The 20,727-nt window shown below is 36.8% G+C and overlaps 1 protein-coding gene across 1 annotated transcript in view; it reads left to right on the top strand.

Moving 5' to 3' along the window:
* LOC138853248 (probable glutamate receptor) overlaps positions 1 to 19,910 on the top strand; it is a 72,815-nt gene extending 52,905 nt beyond the window's left edge. Inside the window, exons 11-13 of the mRNA XM_070088967.1 lie at positions 7,408 to 7,507; positions 10,861 to 10,990; positions 19,821 to 19,910. Of these exons, the coding sequence (XP_069945068.1) occupies positions 7,408 to 7,507; positions 10,861 to 10,990; positions 19,821 to 19,910 (320 nt within the window). The remainder of the gene's footprint in view (positions 1 to 7,407; positions 7,508 to 10,860; positions 10,991 to 19,820) is intronic.
* Positions 19,911 to 20,727: the final 817 nt, after the last annotated feature.

Raw genomic sequence — 20,727 nt, 5'->3', positions numbered from 1 at the left:
CATATATATATATATATATTTAATATACATATATATATATATATATATATATATATATATATATATATATATATATATATATATATATATATATATATATATATATATATATATATATATATATATATATATATATATATATATATATATATATATATATATATATATATATATATATATATATATATATATATATATATATACAGTCAGACTGACCAGCGAGCTAAACATCCGGTTCCTAGATGATGGCACACTAGCAGGTACAAAGGAGTCCCTCCTACATGACCTTACACAGGTAATGACACGGGGACAGGAAATGGGTCTCATCCTGAATCCATCCAAATGTGAAATCATCTCAGTCAGTCAACAAGTGATAAATGCAGTGAGATCAAAACTACCAGGAGCAGCAGTCATTGCCCCCACAAATAGTGTCTTGCTAGGAGCACCTCTGGGAAGCAATGCCATTGACACAATTCTCAGGAAGAAATTGGAAGAGTTAAGGAGAATGGAACAACGAATAGGCAATCTGGACACCCACGATGCCTTGTACCTTCTCACAAAGTGCTTGAGTCTGCCCAGGTTGACATATTTCCTAAGATGTGCACCTTCATATGATAACCCTCTACTGCACGAATATGACAGTATTCTGAGGCAGATTTTGACGAAAGTACTTAACCTTACTCTAGAAGAAGGGCAGTGGAACCAAGCTACACTTCCAGTCAGACTAGGAGGCATTGGTGTCCGCAAGTCATCACAAATTACGTTACCTGCTTTTCTGTCCTCATGTATTGCATCCAGAGAGCTTGTAGCAGCGATTCTCCCTGAACATCTTAGGGACAAGATTGGAGTCCAGGACAAAAAATTAATTGACGGAGCAATGATCTGGGATAATCTAAAGGGCTCTGAAACCAGACCTGCTCCCCCCAACAACTACAAACAATCGCATTGGGATGGTCCAATAGTAGAAAATATTGCCTCAACAATGCTTCAGAGTGTGTCAGGGAAGGATAGAGCCCGCCTCCTGGTACTGAAAGTCCCTCATGCTGGGGACTTTCTGTTGGCTGTTCCCACCTCCGGCCTTGGCACACGCCTCGACCCACAGACCATCCGCATCGGTGTTGCCCTTCGACTTGCCGCCCCTATTCTCGCCGAACATAGGTGTATTTGTGGCAATGAAGCAGCAGACCGATTCGGGTACCATGGTCTTGTGTGCCGTAAATCCGAGGGAAAGATTGCAAGAGATGAGGAGGTTAATAACGTTATCAAGAGGAGAATCACAACAGCTGGATGCCCAGCAGTAAGGAAGCCACCCCAACTATGCATATCTGATGGCAGCCAGAAGCGTCCAGATGGTATTGCCCTTCAAGCCTGGACAGATGGGAAGCAGGTGGTGTGGAACTATACATGTGCATCTACCTTGGCTGATACTTATCTCCAATACACCAGGGAGGAAGGAGGGGCAGCTGCCAGCTTCAGGAAGTCCCGAAAGTCTAGAAAATATGGAGAACTTGCCCATCATTATATGTTTGTTCCCATAGGCTCAGAGACCCTTGGCTCATGGGGAAAGAGTGCATCTAAATTCCTTAAGGAGCTGGGAAAAAGACTCATCAGGGTAACTAGGGATCCCAGGGCAGCTAGTTTTCTGTTCCAGCAGCTCAGTGCGGCTGTTCAAAGGGGTAATGCCTGCTGTATTTTGGGCACACGCCTCAGCTCTGAGGAGCTGGATGAGATTTTCGCCTTATAATCGGTGATACACACGTAACAACATGTACCTTATATGCCACCTTTATATCAACAATGTATCTCTTAAATCTTCTGTACCATATTATGTAATGAAATACTCCTACTGGTAAAAAAAATATATATGTGAAAAGATGGGGTGGTAGGGGAAGTGGAATATTCAAACGGCTTCAGGAAGAAATCCAGATATTCTTCCTTGAAGCCTTTTTATTCACTTCTCCGAGGCTATGGGTCCCACAATTTAAACCAGAGGTGAACCCCATCCTATTATATATATATATATATATATATATATATATATATATATATATATATATATATATATATATATATATATATATATATATATATATATATATATATATATATATATATATATATATATATATATATATATATATATATATATATATATATATATATATATATATGTCGTGCCGAATATGTAAAACTGGTCAGTTAGCAAGAACTGAAATTTTCTCTTATACGTTTAAAGATATATTTTTTTCATTAATGTTAATGTAAAAAAATTAAATTTTGCAGCAAAAGAATCTTAGAAAACTTACCTAACCTTATTATAACAAGAACAATTTATTTCAGCCTAACCTAACTAAATATATTTTAGATTTGTTTACAGTAATTTAATACTAAACAAACACAGTGAAATATATTTTTTCGTTAGGTTCATAATGATTTTGGCGAAATTATTGCATACAAAAACTTTCACTTGTCCTATATGGCAAGATGAGCATTGCTATTTAAGCCAAGATCGCAATTCTGCCTATTCGGCACTACATATATATATTATATATATGTATATATATATATATATATATATATATATATATATATATATATATATATATATATATATATATATATATATATATATATATATATATATATATATATATATATATATATATATATATATATATATATATATATATATATAGGGAGGTACCACCTCTATAGCTGAAATGGGGACCCTCATCCTCAGAGAAGACGATAAACGTACCTCAGGGAAAACTCAAGGTTCTCCCCGGAGCTGTTTGAGTATTTTCTTCTCCTACCACCCCCTATATATTTTATATTCTATGTGAACATTTATTAATAAACAGAATACATGAATACAATGGCACAATGTATCAAAGATCATGAATTTCTTCCAGCTCCTCCGAGGCTGGATGAGAGCCAAGTATGCAACAAGCATTTCCCCTCTGGATGGCTACGCTGAGGCACTGGAACATGAAAGCGGCTGCCCTTGCGTCCCTGGTGGTGTCGATGAGTCTGGAACCTTGCATGTCTTGCATGCCAGCCCTTGGTTTTGGAACAGTTAAGACCATGTAGACCCTATGGTCTGCTTGCGCTTCGCCGCAAATACACGTATATTCTGTGTGAATTGGGGCAGCAAGGCGCAGAGCCACTGCAATACGGAGGGTCTTTGGGTCGAGTTGCGTTCCCATTGCCGATATGGGAACCGTTTGGAGGAAGTCCCCGGAGTGATGTGCGCTCACAGCCTGGAGACGGGCAATCTCCCTGTCTGATGTTGCAGTCCTGAGCATGTTGGCAAGCACCTTCTCAGCGATCGGGCCATCCCAGCTTGACTGTTTGTGAGCCAGTGCTGCACTAGGGTTTGGTGCTGGAGCAGCAAGAGTCTCCCATTCAGTGAAGGCACCAGCATAGCTAGGGTCTTCTGTTCCTGCTGAGTCGCTGAGGGTATCAGGAAGAATTTGTCTTATCAACTCGTTTGATGCTGTGGAAGAGGATAGGAAAGCTGGTAGAGCAATCTGGAAGAATCTGCGTACTTCTAGCCCTCCAAGCTTGACGGGAAGTGAGGCTTGCAGCCACTGTCCATCTTCAAGGGAAAGATTCAATACACTCTCTAGCATGGTCTTAAGTAGAGAGTCATATTCCTTGAGTTTTTGACTGCTGAAGACTGGGGAGCTTCTCAGAAAGTAGGTAAGTTTTGGGATTGACAGGCACCTGGTGAGTAGGTAGAAGGCATCGTGTGTGTCAGTGTCTTTCATCCTGCTTTCCATCGTCCGGAGGTCTGAGACTTTTTTTTCTAGGATCAGATCGATGGCCTTGGACCCAAGAGGAGCACCAAGGAGAGTAACAAAAAAAGGCACAATACTGTGACTGGAACGATACACAAATAACCCGCACATAAAAGAGAGAAGCTTACGACGACGTTTGGGTCTGGCTTGGACCATTCACAAATTCACACTAACCAGAAGTGGAGCTCCACTTCTGGTTAGTGTGACTTTGTCAATGGTCCAAGTCGGACCGAAACGTCGTCGTAAGCTTCTCTCTTTTATGCAGATTATTTGTTTACCAAGGAGAGTGCTATTGGCTGGATCAATGGCTCGTACTCCTGGTAAAACGGCGCTAATATTCTGGATCATCTGTTGATTGGTAGAAACTACTTCACATTTGGTGGGGTTTAAAGATAGGCCCAGGCTTTCTCCCATGTCTTTAATTTTACTGATGTCCTGTAGGAGAGATTCTGTTGTGCCCGCTAGGGTACCATCGTCCAGGAACCAGATATTGAGCTCGCTGGAGAGTGCTTCTGTGACTTCCTTGATGACCAAACAAAATAGAAAGGGAGGGAGAGGGTCCCCCTGTTGCACGCCCTCACATGAGTCAGTTTCATGGTCCCCAAACAATAGTTTGGAAGTCACACTATAACACGATTCTAAGAAGGGATAAAGGGAAGGGAAGTTTCTATAAACTGCTTGGAGAGCAGCATCCCTTCTGACTGAGTTGAAAGCATTGGCGAAGTCCAATTTGACCAAGGCTTTTTCATCGGACATGTTTTTGATATATACTCGTGCTGCGTGGGCAGCTGCTTCACAGCCCTGTTGAACGCCGAAACCGAGCTGAGTTGGTTTCAGCATTGCAGCAGCCTCTTGACCCACCCTTCTTACTGCAGCCTTGGCGACTAGGCGCTGAAGGGTGTTACCCACTGCAATGGGCCTGATTCCGCCATCATTTTTCTGGAGGGCACACAATGAGGCACCAAAGAAAAGGGGTCTGATGGCCTCCGGGACACTGCCAGCCAGGCACAGGTTGGAAAATTTGGTGAGTTCAGAGAGCAGCATCTCTGAAACCTCACCAAGTGCTGGATTGAGTATTTGTTTTAAGTGTTGAGGCCTTAAACCGGTGAATCCTCCTGCTGAGCCCTGTGGAAATGACGTAGCAGCTTTATGCACATCAGCATCCTGTAAGGTTAGATGTTCTTCGCCTGCTGCAATGTCAGGGAGGTCAATGTTGGTACTGGGAGCCCTGGGTGGATGTTTGTCCTTCAGAGCTTGTGCCGTGCTTACGTTCTTGGGAGCGATGGTATCCTCACGGGTTATAAGCCTCAGAGCTCCAATAGTGTTGCCCTCTTCTATTTTTTTGCTAATTGGGGCTCTGATTTTTGAGACGTCGGGTGTCCTGTTGTTGGCATTTGCCCGGCGGGTGTTTGTCACCCTAGGGGAGAGACGGACGAGGTTGCCATCCCTTGGGAAAGCATTTATTGCCCTAATAACATGTGTTGCTAGTGACTTGTCCCTCCTTGGTGGGACAGCCAAACAGGCATTGCCAAAAAGAAGCAAGTTGTGCCAAGATCTGTTGTTTGAAGGAGCATCGTTGACTTTTCTTCAGAAGGTCAGGGAATTTGCTAGCAGCTTGAGGGCGAGCTGCTTTGGGGATGTGTGTCAGAGTCCTGGTGGATGTTAATTTGATTGCAGATTTGAGGTCCTCTGTAGAGGTGAAGTCACGGTAGTTGTCAGTGCTGTCTGCTGGGGGAGGCTGTTGGTTGTTCTCATTTAGAGCCTAGACATTCAATGTGTGCACGGATGTTGCCAGTTGTGGGATTGAGTGCACATTCCCTGTGGCACACCCGGCAGATTCCTCGTGGACGACAGCTTTGACTCTGACGTTAAGATTCCTGGGAACCCGCGACTACTTGTGACATTGCTGATATCGTGGGGGTGGGAGGGCGCCAGCTGTGGGGTGACGGGTGAAGGACAGCAGGGATGCATGGGGGATGAAGGTGGGGGAGTAGCGAGCGGCGGAACTTGTAATTGGTGGGGCTCTAAACGGTAACCCCCTTGGTCAGGAAGTCAGTGGTCCTAGGCTGGGATGAGGGGAGGGGATCAGGGATGGGGGGGAGGGAGTGGCCCTGTGTGTTCGCTCAAGATGCACATCACTGACTAACTTTTGCTAATTCTTATACACTTATTGTTCCATTTAGAAAAAATCCTCGCCATTTGGCACACTAATCACCATGCTCACACTATTAAGAGAGGTGTTCTCCTGTTCACCATCCAATGACCGTGTCGTGGGCGGCCACTTCCTCCCCCAACCCACGACCCTGGCCGGTCACAGATGTAAATAAAACCTCCTCCACACCTCCACTGGCAGGATCCCCTCACCACCGCTACTCCCCAAATCCCAACATTCACACTGCACTTTCACTGATACAGAAGCAACGGTCTGATACAGAGGATTGTCACAATTCTGTGATCTCCGGTGGATACTCACGATGATGTCTGCCGAAACTGGCCCGCGTAAACCATGTTGGTTCTTGGTTTACACATACAATGTATGGAGCACCACACACTGGCTCCCTCCCTCCACGCCGGCAAGCGTGTATATATATATATATATATATATATATATATATATATATATATATATATATATATATATATATATATATATATATATATATATATACATATATATATATATATATATATATATATATATATATATATATATATATATATATATATATATATATATATATATATATATACATATATATATATATATATATATATATATATATATATATATATATATATATATATATATATATATATATATATATATATATATATATATATATATTTATATATATATATATACAAACAATCGTAGACAGGCGATGTTAACAATGCAAGACAAGCCATGGGGGGGGGGGAATCTTTAGCTCAAATACTTTCACACTTGTCAGTGCGTCATCAGGAGTTATACAATGTTGCAAGGCAGTAACTGAAGGATTAAGGGAAAGTTTTTTCTCAGAGTAGAGCAGCGGACACTGACACCAGCCGCAGTCTCAGAGAGACTGCGGCTGCAGCTGATGACAACCTGGTAACACTTAATCTTCTGTATCAAAATTCTATATTTTACCAATATTCGTAAATGTAATTTTTAGCATATTTACGGATTTGCTTTTACACCCATTTTTTTTAACAGTGGCTCCTCCCTCTCCTAGTTCAACGCTCTGCTTAAAAGTTTTATTGAAAAAATTGTAATTATGGTTTTTCTGATACAACTTAAGAATGCCTATTATGATCGGCCTCAAATATTCAACACTGGAGTACCATGCATAAGGGAAAATTTGCATTGGTTTTGGGCTCTGGTTAGGAGAGAGAATTAGCAAATACGAGGTCATTTAAAAATGTTCCCATTCACACATTTGTCGCTAGAGATGCTTGCCCTTCCTTCAGTCTTATTTGCGTTAGTGATGTTGAGTCAGTTCTGATCTCTGATGCTAGATGAATATAATCCTGTGTTTATGCTTCTGGAATGTATGTGTCATTGTAGGGAAGGAAAAACTTTGTAGGAGTACATAACTTTTAAAAATATCGAGCAATAATTTTGTTGCAGGAACGTGTTCATTTTACGAGTTGAAAGAAGAATTTCTGCAGATCATGTACGCAATGATTAGTCAAAAGGACAGTCCACTTGTGCCAGCTTTAAATAAGAGGTAAAGTAATATAATGTACTAGGTTATCTTTGCCTGTGGTTACATTATTATAAAATAATAAAATAATTTATATAGCCCATAAAATATATCTTATTTTTGAAGTTAAAACATAATTTTGTTGGATATGTATATATATATATATATATATATATATATATATATATATATATATATATATATATATATATATATATATGTATATATATATGTATGTATATATATATATATATATATATATATATATATATATATATATATATATATATATATATATATATATATATATATATATATATATATATATATATATATATATACCATAGAGCACAAGGACAGATTATTCTCCTCTTGCCAGAGTGATTGACCAACGGTATAATTTAATTTAAAAGGAAGAAGTTTTAAAAGATTAAATTATGAATAGATTATTGTAGACGGGACAGAGTGAACACAGCTCTGCTGTAGTTACTGATACATCATGGAAAATTAGTAAATTAGACAAAAATTAGACAAACATGCACACGCACATTCACACACACACACACACACACACACACACACACACACACACACACACACACACACACACACACACACACTAGAAACTAGAAGAACTTAGCATGATAATGGAAGAGAGGATAGATATGGAAAGCAAGAGGTGGGAGATGCAAGTCATAGCAGCAGAGGCTAGGATACAGAGATTAGAAGAGGAACTGAAAAATCTGAAACAGCCTAAAGAACTAAAGAACAATTTGGGAATGACATCAGAAACATCAGTCACAAACAAGGGGACTGTATGGAATGAAGGAGCAAAACTGCATGTAGAAGCCCTGTCAGATGAGACTGTAGTAAATGAAAGAGCTAAGCCATATGTGGAGGCCCTAACAGACCACAGCAGAGTCCAGGGAAAGCTGAGAAGGGAAAATGACAGGCCAATGAGCCCAAGTACAATAGATAGTGAAACTGAAGAAAGGAAAGCTGCAATGGAGGAAATTAAATCGAATCAGTGGATACATGGGAAAACTTATGAAGCAAGAAGACAAAGGAAAAAACTGAAATCCAAAGCATCATAAAAGCAATAGGAGAAGATGACATGACCCAGCTGGAAAATTTTCGGAGAATAGGGGGGTTTGCAAGAAGAAGAACCCAGCCAGTGAAAGTGACTTTCAAGGCAGAATCAACTAGGAACAGGATCCTGTAGGAGAAAGCAAAACTAAGGGACATGCCGGCATACCGGAAGGTGCATCTCGACTGCGACAGAACACAAGAAGAAAGGCAGAAACTGAGAGAGATGGTACAAAGGCGAAAGGAAGAAAGAGAGGAGAAGATAGAGATGGAGATGGACAGGAGATCCCAGACTCAGGAAGAAGATCAAATACAGCCTCCCTCACAACTACCTACAGAAGCCCCCAACCAAGAAAACCTCAGTGCAACCAAACATTCTAACCCAAAACACCCATGCCATATCCAATGTCCCCACCCACTGCATTACAAACTCCACCCCCACAGCAACAACCCATAGTTCCTTATCAGGTCTCCCACTTCCCTAACCCCAATGCACCCCTAGACCACAGTTTTAGAAAAGAAGTTGAAGGTGTGGTATACAAATGCAGATGGAATAGCAAATAAGTGTGAGGAGTGGCATGAAAGAATCAAGGAGACATCCCCAGACATAATAGCTCTCACAAAAACAAAACTCACCAGAATGATAACAGATGCAATCTTTCCTCCCAGATATCAAATCCTCAGGAAAGACAGAGGGAGGAGAGGGGGAGGAGGAGTTGCACTGCTCATTAAAAACCAGTGGGGTTTTGAGAAAATGGAAGGAATGAATTGCATGGGCGAAAGGGACTACTTAGTAGGAGCAATCCAGTCTGAGGGCCATAAGGTGATAATTGCAGTAATGTACAACCCGCCACAGAACTGCAGGAGGCCAAGAGAAGAATACGATGAGAGCAACAGAGCAATGGTCGACACACTAGCCGAGGTGGCCAGAAGAGCTCACAGGGGGGGAACAAAGTTACTAGTTATGGGTGATTTCAATCACAAGGAGATTGACTGGGAAAACCTGGAGCCCCATTGGGGTCCCGAAACATGGAGAGCCAAGATGATGGATGTGGTACTGGAAAACTTCATGCACCAATATGTTAGAGACACTACCAGAGAGAGAGGTGAGGATGATCTAGCAAGACTGGACTTAGTATTCACCTTGAGTAGTTCGGACATTGAGGATATCATGTATGAAAGGCCCCTGGGAGATAGTGATCATGTGGTTCTGTGCTTTGACTACGTAGTTGAGATTCAAGTGGAGAGAGCAGCAGGAATAGGATGGGAAAAAACCAAACTACAAAAGGGGGGACTACTGAGGCATGAGGAACTTCTTGCAAGACATTCAGTGGGAGAGAGAACTGACAGGAAAACCAGTACAAGAAATGATGGACTATGTGACAACAAAATGCAAGGAGGCAGAGTAGAGGTTTCTTCCCAAAGGAAACAGAAATAGTGTGAAGACCAGAACGAGTCCTTGGTTCACCCAGAGGTGTAGGGAGGCAAAAACTAGGTGTACTAGAGAATGGAAAAGGCACAAAAGACAAAGAACTCAGGAAAATAAAGAGATTAGCCGAAGAGCCAGAAACGAATATGCACAGATAAGAAGGGAGGCTCAGCGACAATATGAAAATGACATAGCATCGAAAGTCAAGTCTGACCCGAAGCTGTTGTACAGCCACATCAGGAGAAAAACAACAGTCAAGGACCAGGTAATCAGACTGAGGAAGGAAGATGGGGAGTTCACAAGAAAAGACCGAGAGGTATGTGAGGAGCTCAACACGAGATTTAAATAGCAACGTTCATCTTGCCATATAGGACAAGTGAAAATTTGTGTATGCAATAATTTCGCCAAAATCATTCTGAACCTAACGAAAAAAATATATTTCACTGTGTTTCTTTAGTATTAAATTATTGTAAACGTATTTAAAATATATTTAATTGGGTTAGGCTAAAATAAATTGCTCTTGTTATAATAAGGTTAGGTAAGTTTTCTAAGATTCTTTTGGTGCAAAATTAAAAATTTTTATATTAACGTTAATGAAAAAAAATATATCTTTAAACGTATAAGAGAAACTTTCAGAAAGTACTTAATTTTAAATGAGTTCTTGCTAATTGACCAGTTTTACATATTCGGCACGACTTATATATATATATATATATATATATATATATATATATATATATATATATATATATATATATATATATATATATATATGTATGTATGTATATAACACAGTGCTCTATTAGGAATTTCATCGCTTCACTTTCGCCTTGTTGCTATGTTATTGTTGTTTATCTCTCAGGATGACGTCGATGACGGAGGCTGGGTTGTTCTTCCAGTGGTTGATAGCTGAACAACCCAACTCCACTGTGTGTGATCATGTTCCCACCAAGATCACTGTCAACGTGGCTCTCTCTCTCAGTAACCTCTGGGTAATTAATAATTTTCATATTTTCTAAAACAAATGAAAAATTTAGAATATATAGATAGATATAGCATTCTTAAATAGTAAGATAACAGACTCTCCATTTTGCTAATATAATCACATTTTTCAAAGATTTCTGTCCCTTTATTTTTGTCTGGATGTATTATGACTCATTTAGCATCCGATCTTAAGTCATTAATTATTTAAATTTAGTAAGAGTCACAGTAATTTAAAAGTTTAAGGATATGTAATTTGTGTAAAACTGATATGAACAAAATTTTTAACATTTCCGAAAGTATCTATACTCAAGATGATAAAGATTTTTTAATGTTTGGGTCTTAATTTTGGACTACCAGTGGCCAGACATAAATTTCCTACACACATTTTGCGGACTGAACCTTTGTGTTATACACTTATAAATGTAAGGCTGAGTTTTAAAACGTTTAAAATTCTGCCTACTGTACTGAGTAATTCTGATGGCTGATGAAGAAACATCTGAAATGTTAATTAAGAAATTGAGCATCTGTTAAGGATGGTGTTCGTTGCTTCGGTTCTGTGCTTCATAATGAAGATCCGTTTCTCATATGGAACCACAATTACAATAAAATAATAAATTTTATAGCTTAGAAATAAACATCTTAATTTTGAAGTTAAAACATAATTTTGTTGGATACGTGTACGTATTATAATGTATATATATATATATATATATATATATATATATATATATATATATATATATATATATATATATATATATATATATATATATATATATATATATATATATATATATATATATATATATATATATATATATATATATATATATATATATATATATGCAATAAGATCACAGTAAACAGGTGATTTCAGAATATGCAAAACAACGACTGTGAAAGAAGAGAGAAATTCCAAGCACTTTCGTGACTACTCACATTGTTCCTTGATAATGTGAGTAATCACGAAAGCGCTTGGAATTACTCTATTCTTTCACAGTGGTTGTTTTGCATATATATATATATATATATATATATATATATATATATATATATATATATATATATATATATATATATATATATATATATATATATATATATATATATATGTATATATATATGTCGTGCCGAATAGGCAGAACTTGCGAACTTGGCTTAAATAGCAACGCTCATCTTGCCATATAGGACAAGTGAAAATTTGTGTATGCAATAATTTCGCCAAAATCATTCTGAGCCTAACGAAAAAAATATATTTCATTGCGTTTGTTTACTATTAAATTATTGAAAACAAATCTAAAATATATTTAGTTGGATTATGCTAAAATAAATTACAAGGGTGGCCCGGTGGTCTGGTGGCTAAAGCTCCCGCTTCACACACGGAGGGCCCGGGTTCGATTCCCGGCGGGTGGAAATTCTGACACGTTTCCTTACACCTATTGTCCTGTTCACCTAGCAGCAAATAGGTACCTGGGTGTTAGTCGACTGGTGTGGGTCGCATCCTGGGGGACAAGATTAAGGACCCCAATGGAAATAAGTTAGACAGTCCTCGATGACGCACTGACTTTCTTGGGTTATCCTGGGTGGCTAACCCTCCGGGGTTAAAAATCCGAACGAAATCTTATCTTATCTTATCTTATCTTAATAAGGTTAGGTAAGTTTTCTAAGATTCTTTTAGTGCAAAATTTAAAATTTTTACGTTTCCATTAATGAAAAAAAATATGTCTTTAAAGGTAAAAGAAATTTCTTTAGAAAGGACTTAATTTTAAATGAGTTCTTGCTAATTGACCAGTTTTACATATTCGGTACGACATATGTATATATATATATATTTTTTTATCACACTGGCCGATTCCCACCAAGGCAGGGTGGCCCGAAAAAGAAAAACTTTCACCATCATTCACTCCATCACTGTCTTGCCAGAAGGGTGCTTTACACTACCGTTTTTAAACTGCAACATTAACACCCCTCCTTCAGAGTTCAGGCACTGTACTTCCCATCTCCAGGACTCAAGTCCGGCCTGCCGGTTTCCCTGAACCCCTTCATAAATGTTACTTTGCTCACACTCCAACAGCACGTCAAGTATTAAAAACCATTTGTCTCCATTCACTCCTATCAAACACGCTCACGGATGCCTGCTGGAAGTCCAAGCCCCTCGCACACAAAACCTCCTTTACCCCCTCCCTCCAACCTTTCCTAGGCCGACCCCTACCCCGCCTTCCTTCCACTACAGACTGATACACTCTTGAAGTTATTCTGTTTCGCTCCATTCTCTCCACATGTCCGAACCACCTCAACAACCCTTCCTCAGCCCTCTGGACAACAGTTTTGGTAATCCCGCACCTCCTCCTAACTTCCAAACTACGAATTCTCTGCATTATATTCACACTACACATTGCTCTCAGACATGACATCTCCACTGCCTCCAGCCTTCTCCTCGCTGCAACATTCATCACCCATGCTTCACACCCATATAAGAGCGTTGGTAAAACTATACTCTCATACATTCCTCTCTTTGCCTCCAAGGACAAAGTTCTTTGTCTCCAGAGACTCCCAAGTGCACCACTCACCCTTTTCCCCTCATCAATTCTATGATTCACCTCATCTTTCATAGACCCATCCGCTGACACGTCCACTCCCAAATATCTGAATACATTCACCTCCTCCATACTCTCTCCCTCCAATCTGATATCCAATCTTTCATCACCTAATCTTTTTATCCTCATAACCTTACTCTTTCCTGTATTCACTTTCAATTTTCTTCTTTTGCACACCCTACCAAATTCATCCACCAATCTCTGCAACTTCTCTTCAGAATCTCCCAAGAGCACAGTGTCATCAGCAAAGAGCAACTGTGACAACTCCCACTTTATGTGTGATTCTTTATCTTTTAACTCCACGCCTCTTGCCAAGACCCTCGCATTTACTTCTCTTACAACCCCATCTATAAATATATTAAACAAACACGGTGACATCACACATCCTTGTCTAAGGCCTACTTTTACTGGGAAATAATTTCCCTCTTTCTTTCGTAAAAACTCTTCACTGCTTTCAGTAACCTACCTCCTACACCATACACCTGCAACATCTGCCACATTGCCCCCCCTATCCACCCTGTCATACGCCTTTTCCAAATCCATAAATGCCACAAAGACCTCTTTAGCCTTATCTAAATACTGTTCACTTATATGTTTCACTGTAAACACCTGGTCCACACACCCCCTACCTTTCCTAAAGCCTCCTTGTTCATCTGCTATCCTATTCTCCGTCTTACTCTTAATTCTTTCAATAATAACTCTACCATACACTTTGCCAGGTATACTCAACAGACGTATCCCCCTATAATTTTTGCACTCTCTTTTATTCCCTTTGCCTTTATACAAAGGAACTATGCATGCTCTCTGCCAATCCCTAGGTACCTTACCCTCTTCCATACATTTATTAAATAATTGCACCAACCACTCCAAAACTATATCCCCACCTGCTTTTAACATTTCAATCTTTATCCCATCAATCCCGGCTGCCTTACCCCCCTTTCACTTTACCTACTGCCTCACGAACTTCCCCCACACTCACAACTGGCTCTTCCTCACTCCTACAAGATGTTGTTCCTCCTTGCCCTATACACGAAATCACAGCTTCCCCATCTTCATCAACATTTAACAATTCCTCAAAATATTCCCTCCATCTTCCCAATACCTCTAACTCTCCATTTAATAACTCTCCTCTCCTATTTTTAACTGACAAATCCATTTGTTCTCTAGGCTTTCTTAACTTGTTAATCTCACTCCAAAACTTTTTCTTATTTTCAACAAAATTTGTTGATAACATCTCACCCACTCTCTGATTTGCTCTCTTTTTACATTGCTTCACCACTCTCTTAACCTCTCTCTTTTTCTCCATATACTCTTCCCTCCTTTCATGACTTCTACTTTGTAAAAACTTCTCATATGCTAACTTTTTCTCCCTTACTACTCTCTTCACATCATCATTCCACCAATCGCTCCTCTTCCCTCCTGCACCCACTTTCCTGTAACCACAAACATAAACATATATATATTTATATATATATACATAAACATATATATATATAATATATATATATATATATATATATATATATATATATATATATATATATATATATATATATATATATATATATATATATATATATATATATATATATGTATATTTATATATATATATATATATATATATATATATATATATATATATATATATATATATATATATATATATGTATATATATATATATATATGTGCAATAAGATCACAGTAAAGAGGTGATTTCAGAATATGCAAAACAACCACTGTGAGAGAATAGAGAAATTCCAAGCGTTTTGTTTTGCATAAATATATATATACATACATATATATATATATATATATATATATATATATATATATATATATATATATATATATATATATATATATATATATATATATATATATATATATATATATATATGTCGTGCCGAATATGTAAAACTGGTCATTTAGCAAGAACTCATCTAAAATTAAATCCTTTCTAAAATTTTCTCTTATACGTTTAAAGATATATTTTTTTCATTAATGTTAATGTAAAAATTTATAATTTTGCACTAAAGGAATCTTAGAAAACTTACCTAACCTTATTATAACAAGAGTAATTTATTTTAGCCTAACCCAGCTAAATATTTTTTAGATTTGTTTACAATAATTTAATACTAAACGAACACAGTGAAATATATTTTTTTTTCTTAGGTTAAGAATGATTTTGGTGAAATTATTCCATACACAAATTTTCGCTTGTCCTATATGGCAAGATGAACGTTGCTATTTAAGCCAAGATTGCAAGTTCTGCCTATTCGGCACGACATATATATATATATATGTCGTGCCGAATAGCCAAAACTTGCGATCTTGGCTTAAATAGCAACGCTCATCTTGCCATATAGGACAAGTGAAAATTTGTGTATGCAATAATTTCGCCAAAATCATTCTGAACCTAACGAAAAAAAATATATTTCACTGTGTATGTTTAGTATTAAATTACTGTAAACAAATCTAAAATATATTTTGTTGGGTTAGGCTAAAATAAATTGCTCTTCTTATAATAAGGTTAGGTAAGTTTTCTAAGATTCTTTTGGTGCAAAATTAAAAATTTTTACATTAACATTAATGAAAAAAATATATCTTTAAACATATAAGAGAAAATTTCGGAAAAACTTAATTTTAAATGAGTTCTTGCTAATTGACTAGTTTTACATATTCGGCACGACATATATATATATATATATATATATATATATATATATATATATATATATGTATATAAATATATATGTATATGAATATATATATATCTCGTGAAGAATAGGCAGAACTTGCGATCTTGGCTTAAATAGCAACGTTCATCTTGCCATATAGGACAAGCGAAAATTTGTGTATGCAATAATTTCGCCAAAATCATTCTAAACCTAACGAAAAAAATATATTTCATTGTGTTTGTTTAGTATTAAATTACTGTAAATTTAGTAGGATTAGGCTAAAATAAATTGCGCTTGTTAGAATAAGGTTAGGTAAGATTTCTAAGATTCTTTTGTGCAAAATTAAAATTTTTTAAATTAACATTAATGAAAAAAATTTATCTTTAAACGTATAAGAGAAAATTTTAGAAAGGACTTAATTTTAAATGAGTTCTTGCTAATTTGCCAGTTTTACATATTCGGCACGACATATATATATATATATATATATATATATATATATATATATATATATATATATATATATATATATATATATATATATATATATATATATATATATATATATATATATATATATATATATATATATATATATATATATATATATATATATGTCGTGCCGAATAGGCAAAACTTGCGAACTTGGCTTAAATAGCAACGCTCGTCTTGCCATATAGGACAAGTGAAAATTTGTGTATGCAATAATTTCGCCAAAATCATTCTGAACCTAACGAAAAAATTATATTTCATTGCGTTTGTTTACTATTAAATTATTGTAAACAAATCTAAAATATATTTAGTTGGGTTATGCTAAAATAAATTACTCATGCTGTAATAAGGTTAGGTAAGTTTTCTAAGATTCTTTTAGTGCAAAATTTAATTTTTTTACGTTTCCATTAATGAAAAAAAATATATCTTTAAAGGTAAAAGAATTTTTTTTAGAAAGGACTTAATTTTAAATGAGTTCTTGCTAATTGACCAGTTTTACATATTCGGTACGACATATGTATATATATATATATATATATATATATATATATATATATATATATATATATATATATATATATATATATATATATATATATATATATATATATATATATATATATATATATATATATATATTGTAAAACAAGCTTATCTTACTTATTTTGTTGTGGTGCTTGGAGAACTTGCAAGTTTTGGGCTCACCACATGGTTTCCAAAACCTGTGTAGAATGCTAATGACAGTAGAAAAATATGGTGTGGAGAAAACCGGAAGACCATCAAGATTGTTATTTCTGTATGGTGAATTTGGAAGGTTTCAGTCGTTACAAGAAAGTCAAGTGACACACAGCGAAAACATTCCTATACCAGTGTTTACAACACTGCTTGACCTTCCGTTGTCAGTTACTAAAGAAACTCAGGGTTTAGGATATAACAGGCAACAGCAGTGGAACTGAATGTAAAGTAAGCATTTCAACACGCCAGCAGTTCTCCCAAGAATAATAACAACAATAATAATATTTATTTCTTCAAGTATATGTACAAGGTATACAGGCTAGCCCAGCTGACATCAATAACATACTACTATATAGAAAGCCACTTGTTATGCAGAGCATTTCGGGCAAATTAGGTCAATTTTGTACCAGGTTGCGAGCATACTAGTCGACTAACACTCAGGTACCTATTTTACTATTGGGTGAATGTTGGACAGCAGGTGTCGTAAGGAAACACGTCATGATCTGATACGTGAACTCAGACTATCAAAGAAAGCATCTGAACTTTTAGCATCCAGATTAAAAATAAAAGAACTCTCTACAACAAGAAGTTAAAATAACAGCTTATCGGAAAAAAATAGGGAGAACTTCCTTACTTCAGCCAAGATGAAGAAGTTATATACTGCAGTCCCTGGACTTCTTCGAATGGGACTTGAATATCGACCAGGAGATTGGCGGCTGTTTATAGACAGCTTCATTAAAAGCTTGAAATGTGTTTTATTCCACAATGGTAACCGATATACATCTCTTCCAAATGCTCACTCACTAAAACTGTGCTGATGAACAACATAGAAGAAAATCGCAAGAACAACGTTTCCATATCCAGTAGTTAGTGGGATCTGAATCATCTTTCTATTAAACAGTTATTATATACAATGATGTGTTACATGATTTGACTTTTGAATGATTTAAAAAAATAATTTCCATGCGAGTTATAAGTTAGCCCCGCCTGGTCAGTATATTTTTAACATTTTTTGTTTTACATTCAGATGCCAAATTTATCAAAAATTAGAGCCAATCAAGCAAAAACCGGTGACGTATTTGGAAGTTCACTATTTTTTTACAGTGGTTGTTTTGCCTCAGTTCTATGGTTCACCTTATCTTTCATAGAACAATCCGTTGACAAGTCCACTCCCTAATATTTGAACACACTGACTCCATACTCACTTCTTCCAATCCGATATCCAATCTCTCATTGACTATATTTTATTGATACTATCATCACCTTGCTCTGTCCTATGTTCAGTTTACATTTCTTCTCTTATATACCCTCCCAAATTCGTCCTCCATTCTTTGCAACTTCTCTTCCGAATCTCCCTAAAGTACCGTGTCATCGGCAGTAAAGTAACTGTGCCAAGTTTCACACTACACTCACTTCTCCCCAACACCCTAATGTTCATTTCTTATACAGACTCATCTATCAGTATGGTATAAACCATTAGGATATCACACATCACTGTCTAAGGCCTACTTTTACTAAAAGGTAATTTTCCTTTCTCATGAAATATCTTTACTTCTTTAAGTAACTTATTACCTACTCCATACATCTGCAAAATCTCTTATATTGCTTTCCTATCCACACCATCATATGACTTTTCTAAACCTATAAATGCAACGAAATACTCCTTACCTTTATCTAAATAATGTTCAGGTTTGTGCCTCAATGTAAACACTTGGACCTCACTCCTCTGTAATCCTACTCTCTATCTTACTCATAATTCTTTAAATAATAAAGTTAGATGGTAAATTCAACAGCTTATTCACCATTAATTCTTACATTATTTTTTATCCCCTTTCCCCTTAAATAAACTATGCATCATCTCTGCTAATCCCTAGGTACCTTAATACCTTTACTACATATACTGAACAAATGCACCAACCCATCGAAACCAAAGTTCCTCCTGTTTTTAATATGTCTATTTTAATCACATTTATCCCAGCTGCTTTACCCCTTTCATTCTAATCACTGCCTCATGCCGCTCACCCACTCTCACATCTGGGTCTTCCTTACTCCTAAATGGTGTTAAACCTCCCTGCGCAATGTTGGAAATTACTGCCTCTGTTTCCTCATCAGCTTTAACCAACTCCTTAAAATATTTCCTCCATTTTACCAATACCTCTACCTCTCCATCTAATGGCTCCTCTCTTTTGCTTTGAACTGCTAAATCCATTTGTTCCCTAAGCTTTCTCAGCTCATTTCTCTAACTTCAGTACATTTTTATATTATCACCATTTTTTATAAAAGCTCTCACAATTAATCATTAATGGAATTATTTTTCTGTTTTTTTTTTTTTCAGGGAATGTTTGTTATCCTCCTCGTGGGACATCTTGCCAGTCTTATTATATTCTGTCTCGAGTTTCTCATGTTTCGCATTCAACAAATTTAGGTTTTCTTCACATAGAAGGGCAGATCGAAAAGCCTTTGGGTGCATTATCCTTTATTGAGAAAAATAAAACTGAGCCATTTTATATATTGTTCATTGGTTACTTCTTGATATATTTTCAAACTTGTTGGGGCACTTATCCCTTCGTGTTACCAGTATGATTATGCCCTCCGCTTAGAATTCAAAGAAACGACTTGTACAACGTTACGAACCAATGTGATGAAAGAGACCAATGCAATGAGACCGAAAAAGAGTGAGACTCTTAATCCAGTCCGGAAAGGACTTGACAACACTCGTAAACTCATCTGTCTAGACTTGTAAATAAAAGGTATCACAACATATGCATGAGATGGAGTACACATAACTTACAGATTCCTTGGGAGAATTTTTAATTAATTTTTGTTTCACGGTACTGTCATATTCAAAGGCAACTTTGGTATATACTTTGGCAATAGATGCCAATAAGATTGTTTAGAAAGACACGTAAATAAACACTAGGACATATTAGAAAAAGTTTCGGTCTTGGGACATTGATCACTTCTACCATACAGAAGTTCAAAAGTATTTACAGGCGGAGTGAGGTGTAAGTGACGCAGGGTGACCTGAAGAATGCCAATTTGTGATATGAACAGGTAGACAATGCCATCACGTAACTCTTTTGTTGTTAGGTAGGTGGTGTTTTGCTTAGTTGAGTATCATGTAAGCTAATGTTTCAGAAATTCTGTAGTTTCAACTGTTAAGTTCTATGCTGTTGGCGACGGCGATTAGCGAGGCTTCCAGACAACGTCGACGCCTGAGATCTTGTTCAGCGAGGACGAGT

This window comes from Cherax quadricarinatus, chromosome 26 (genome assembly GCF_038502225.1).
Source record: "Cherax quadricarinatus isolate ZL_2023a chromosome 26, ASM3850222v1, whole genome shotgun sequence".
NCBI classification, from domain to species: Eukaryota; Metazoa; Arthropoda; class Malacostraca; order Decapoda; family Parastacidae; genus Cherax; species Cherax quadricarinatus.
Note: the sequence above shows the minus strand (reverse complement) of the source record. Positions and strands in the feature narration are given on the sequence as shown.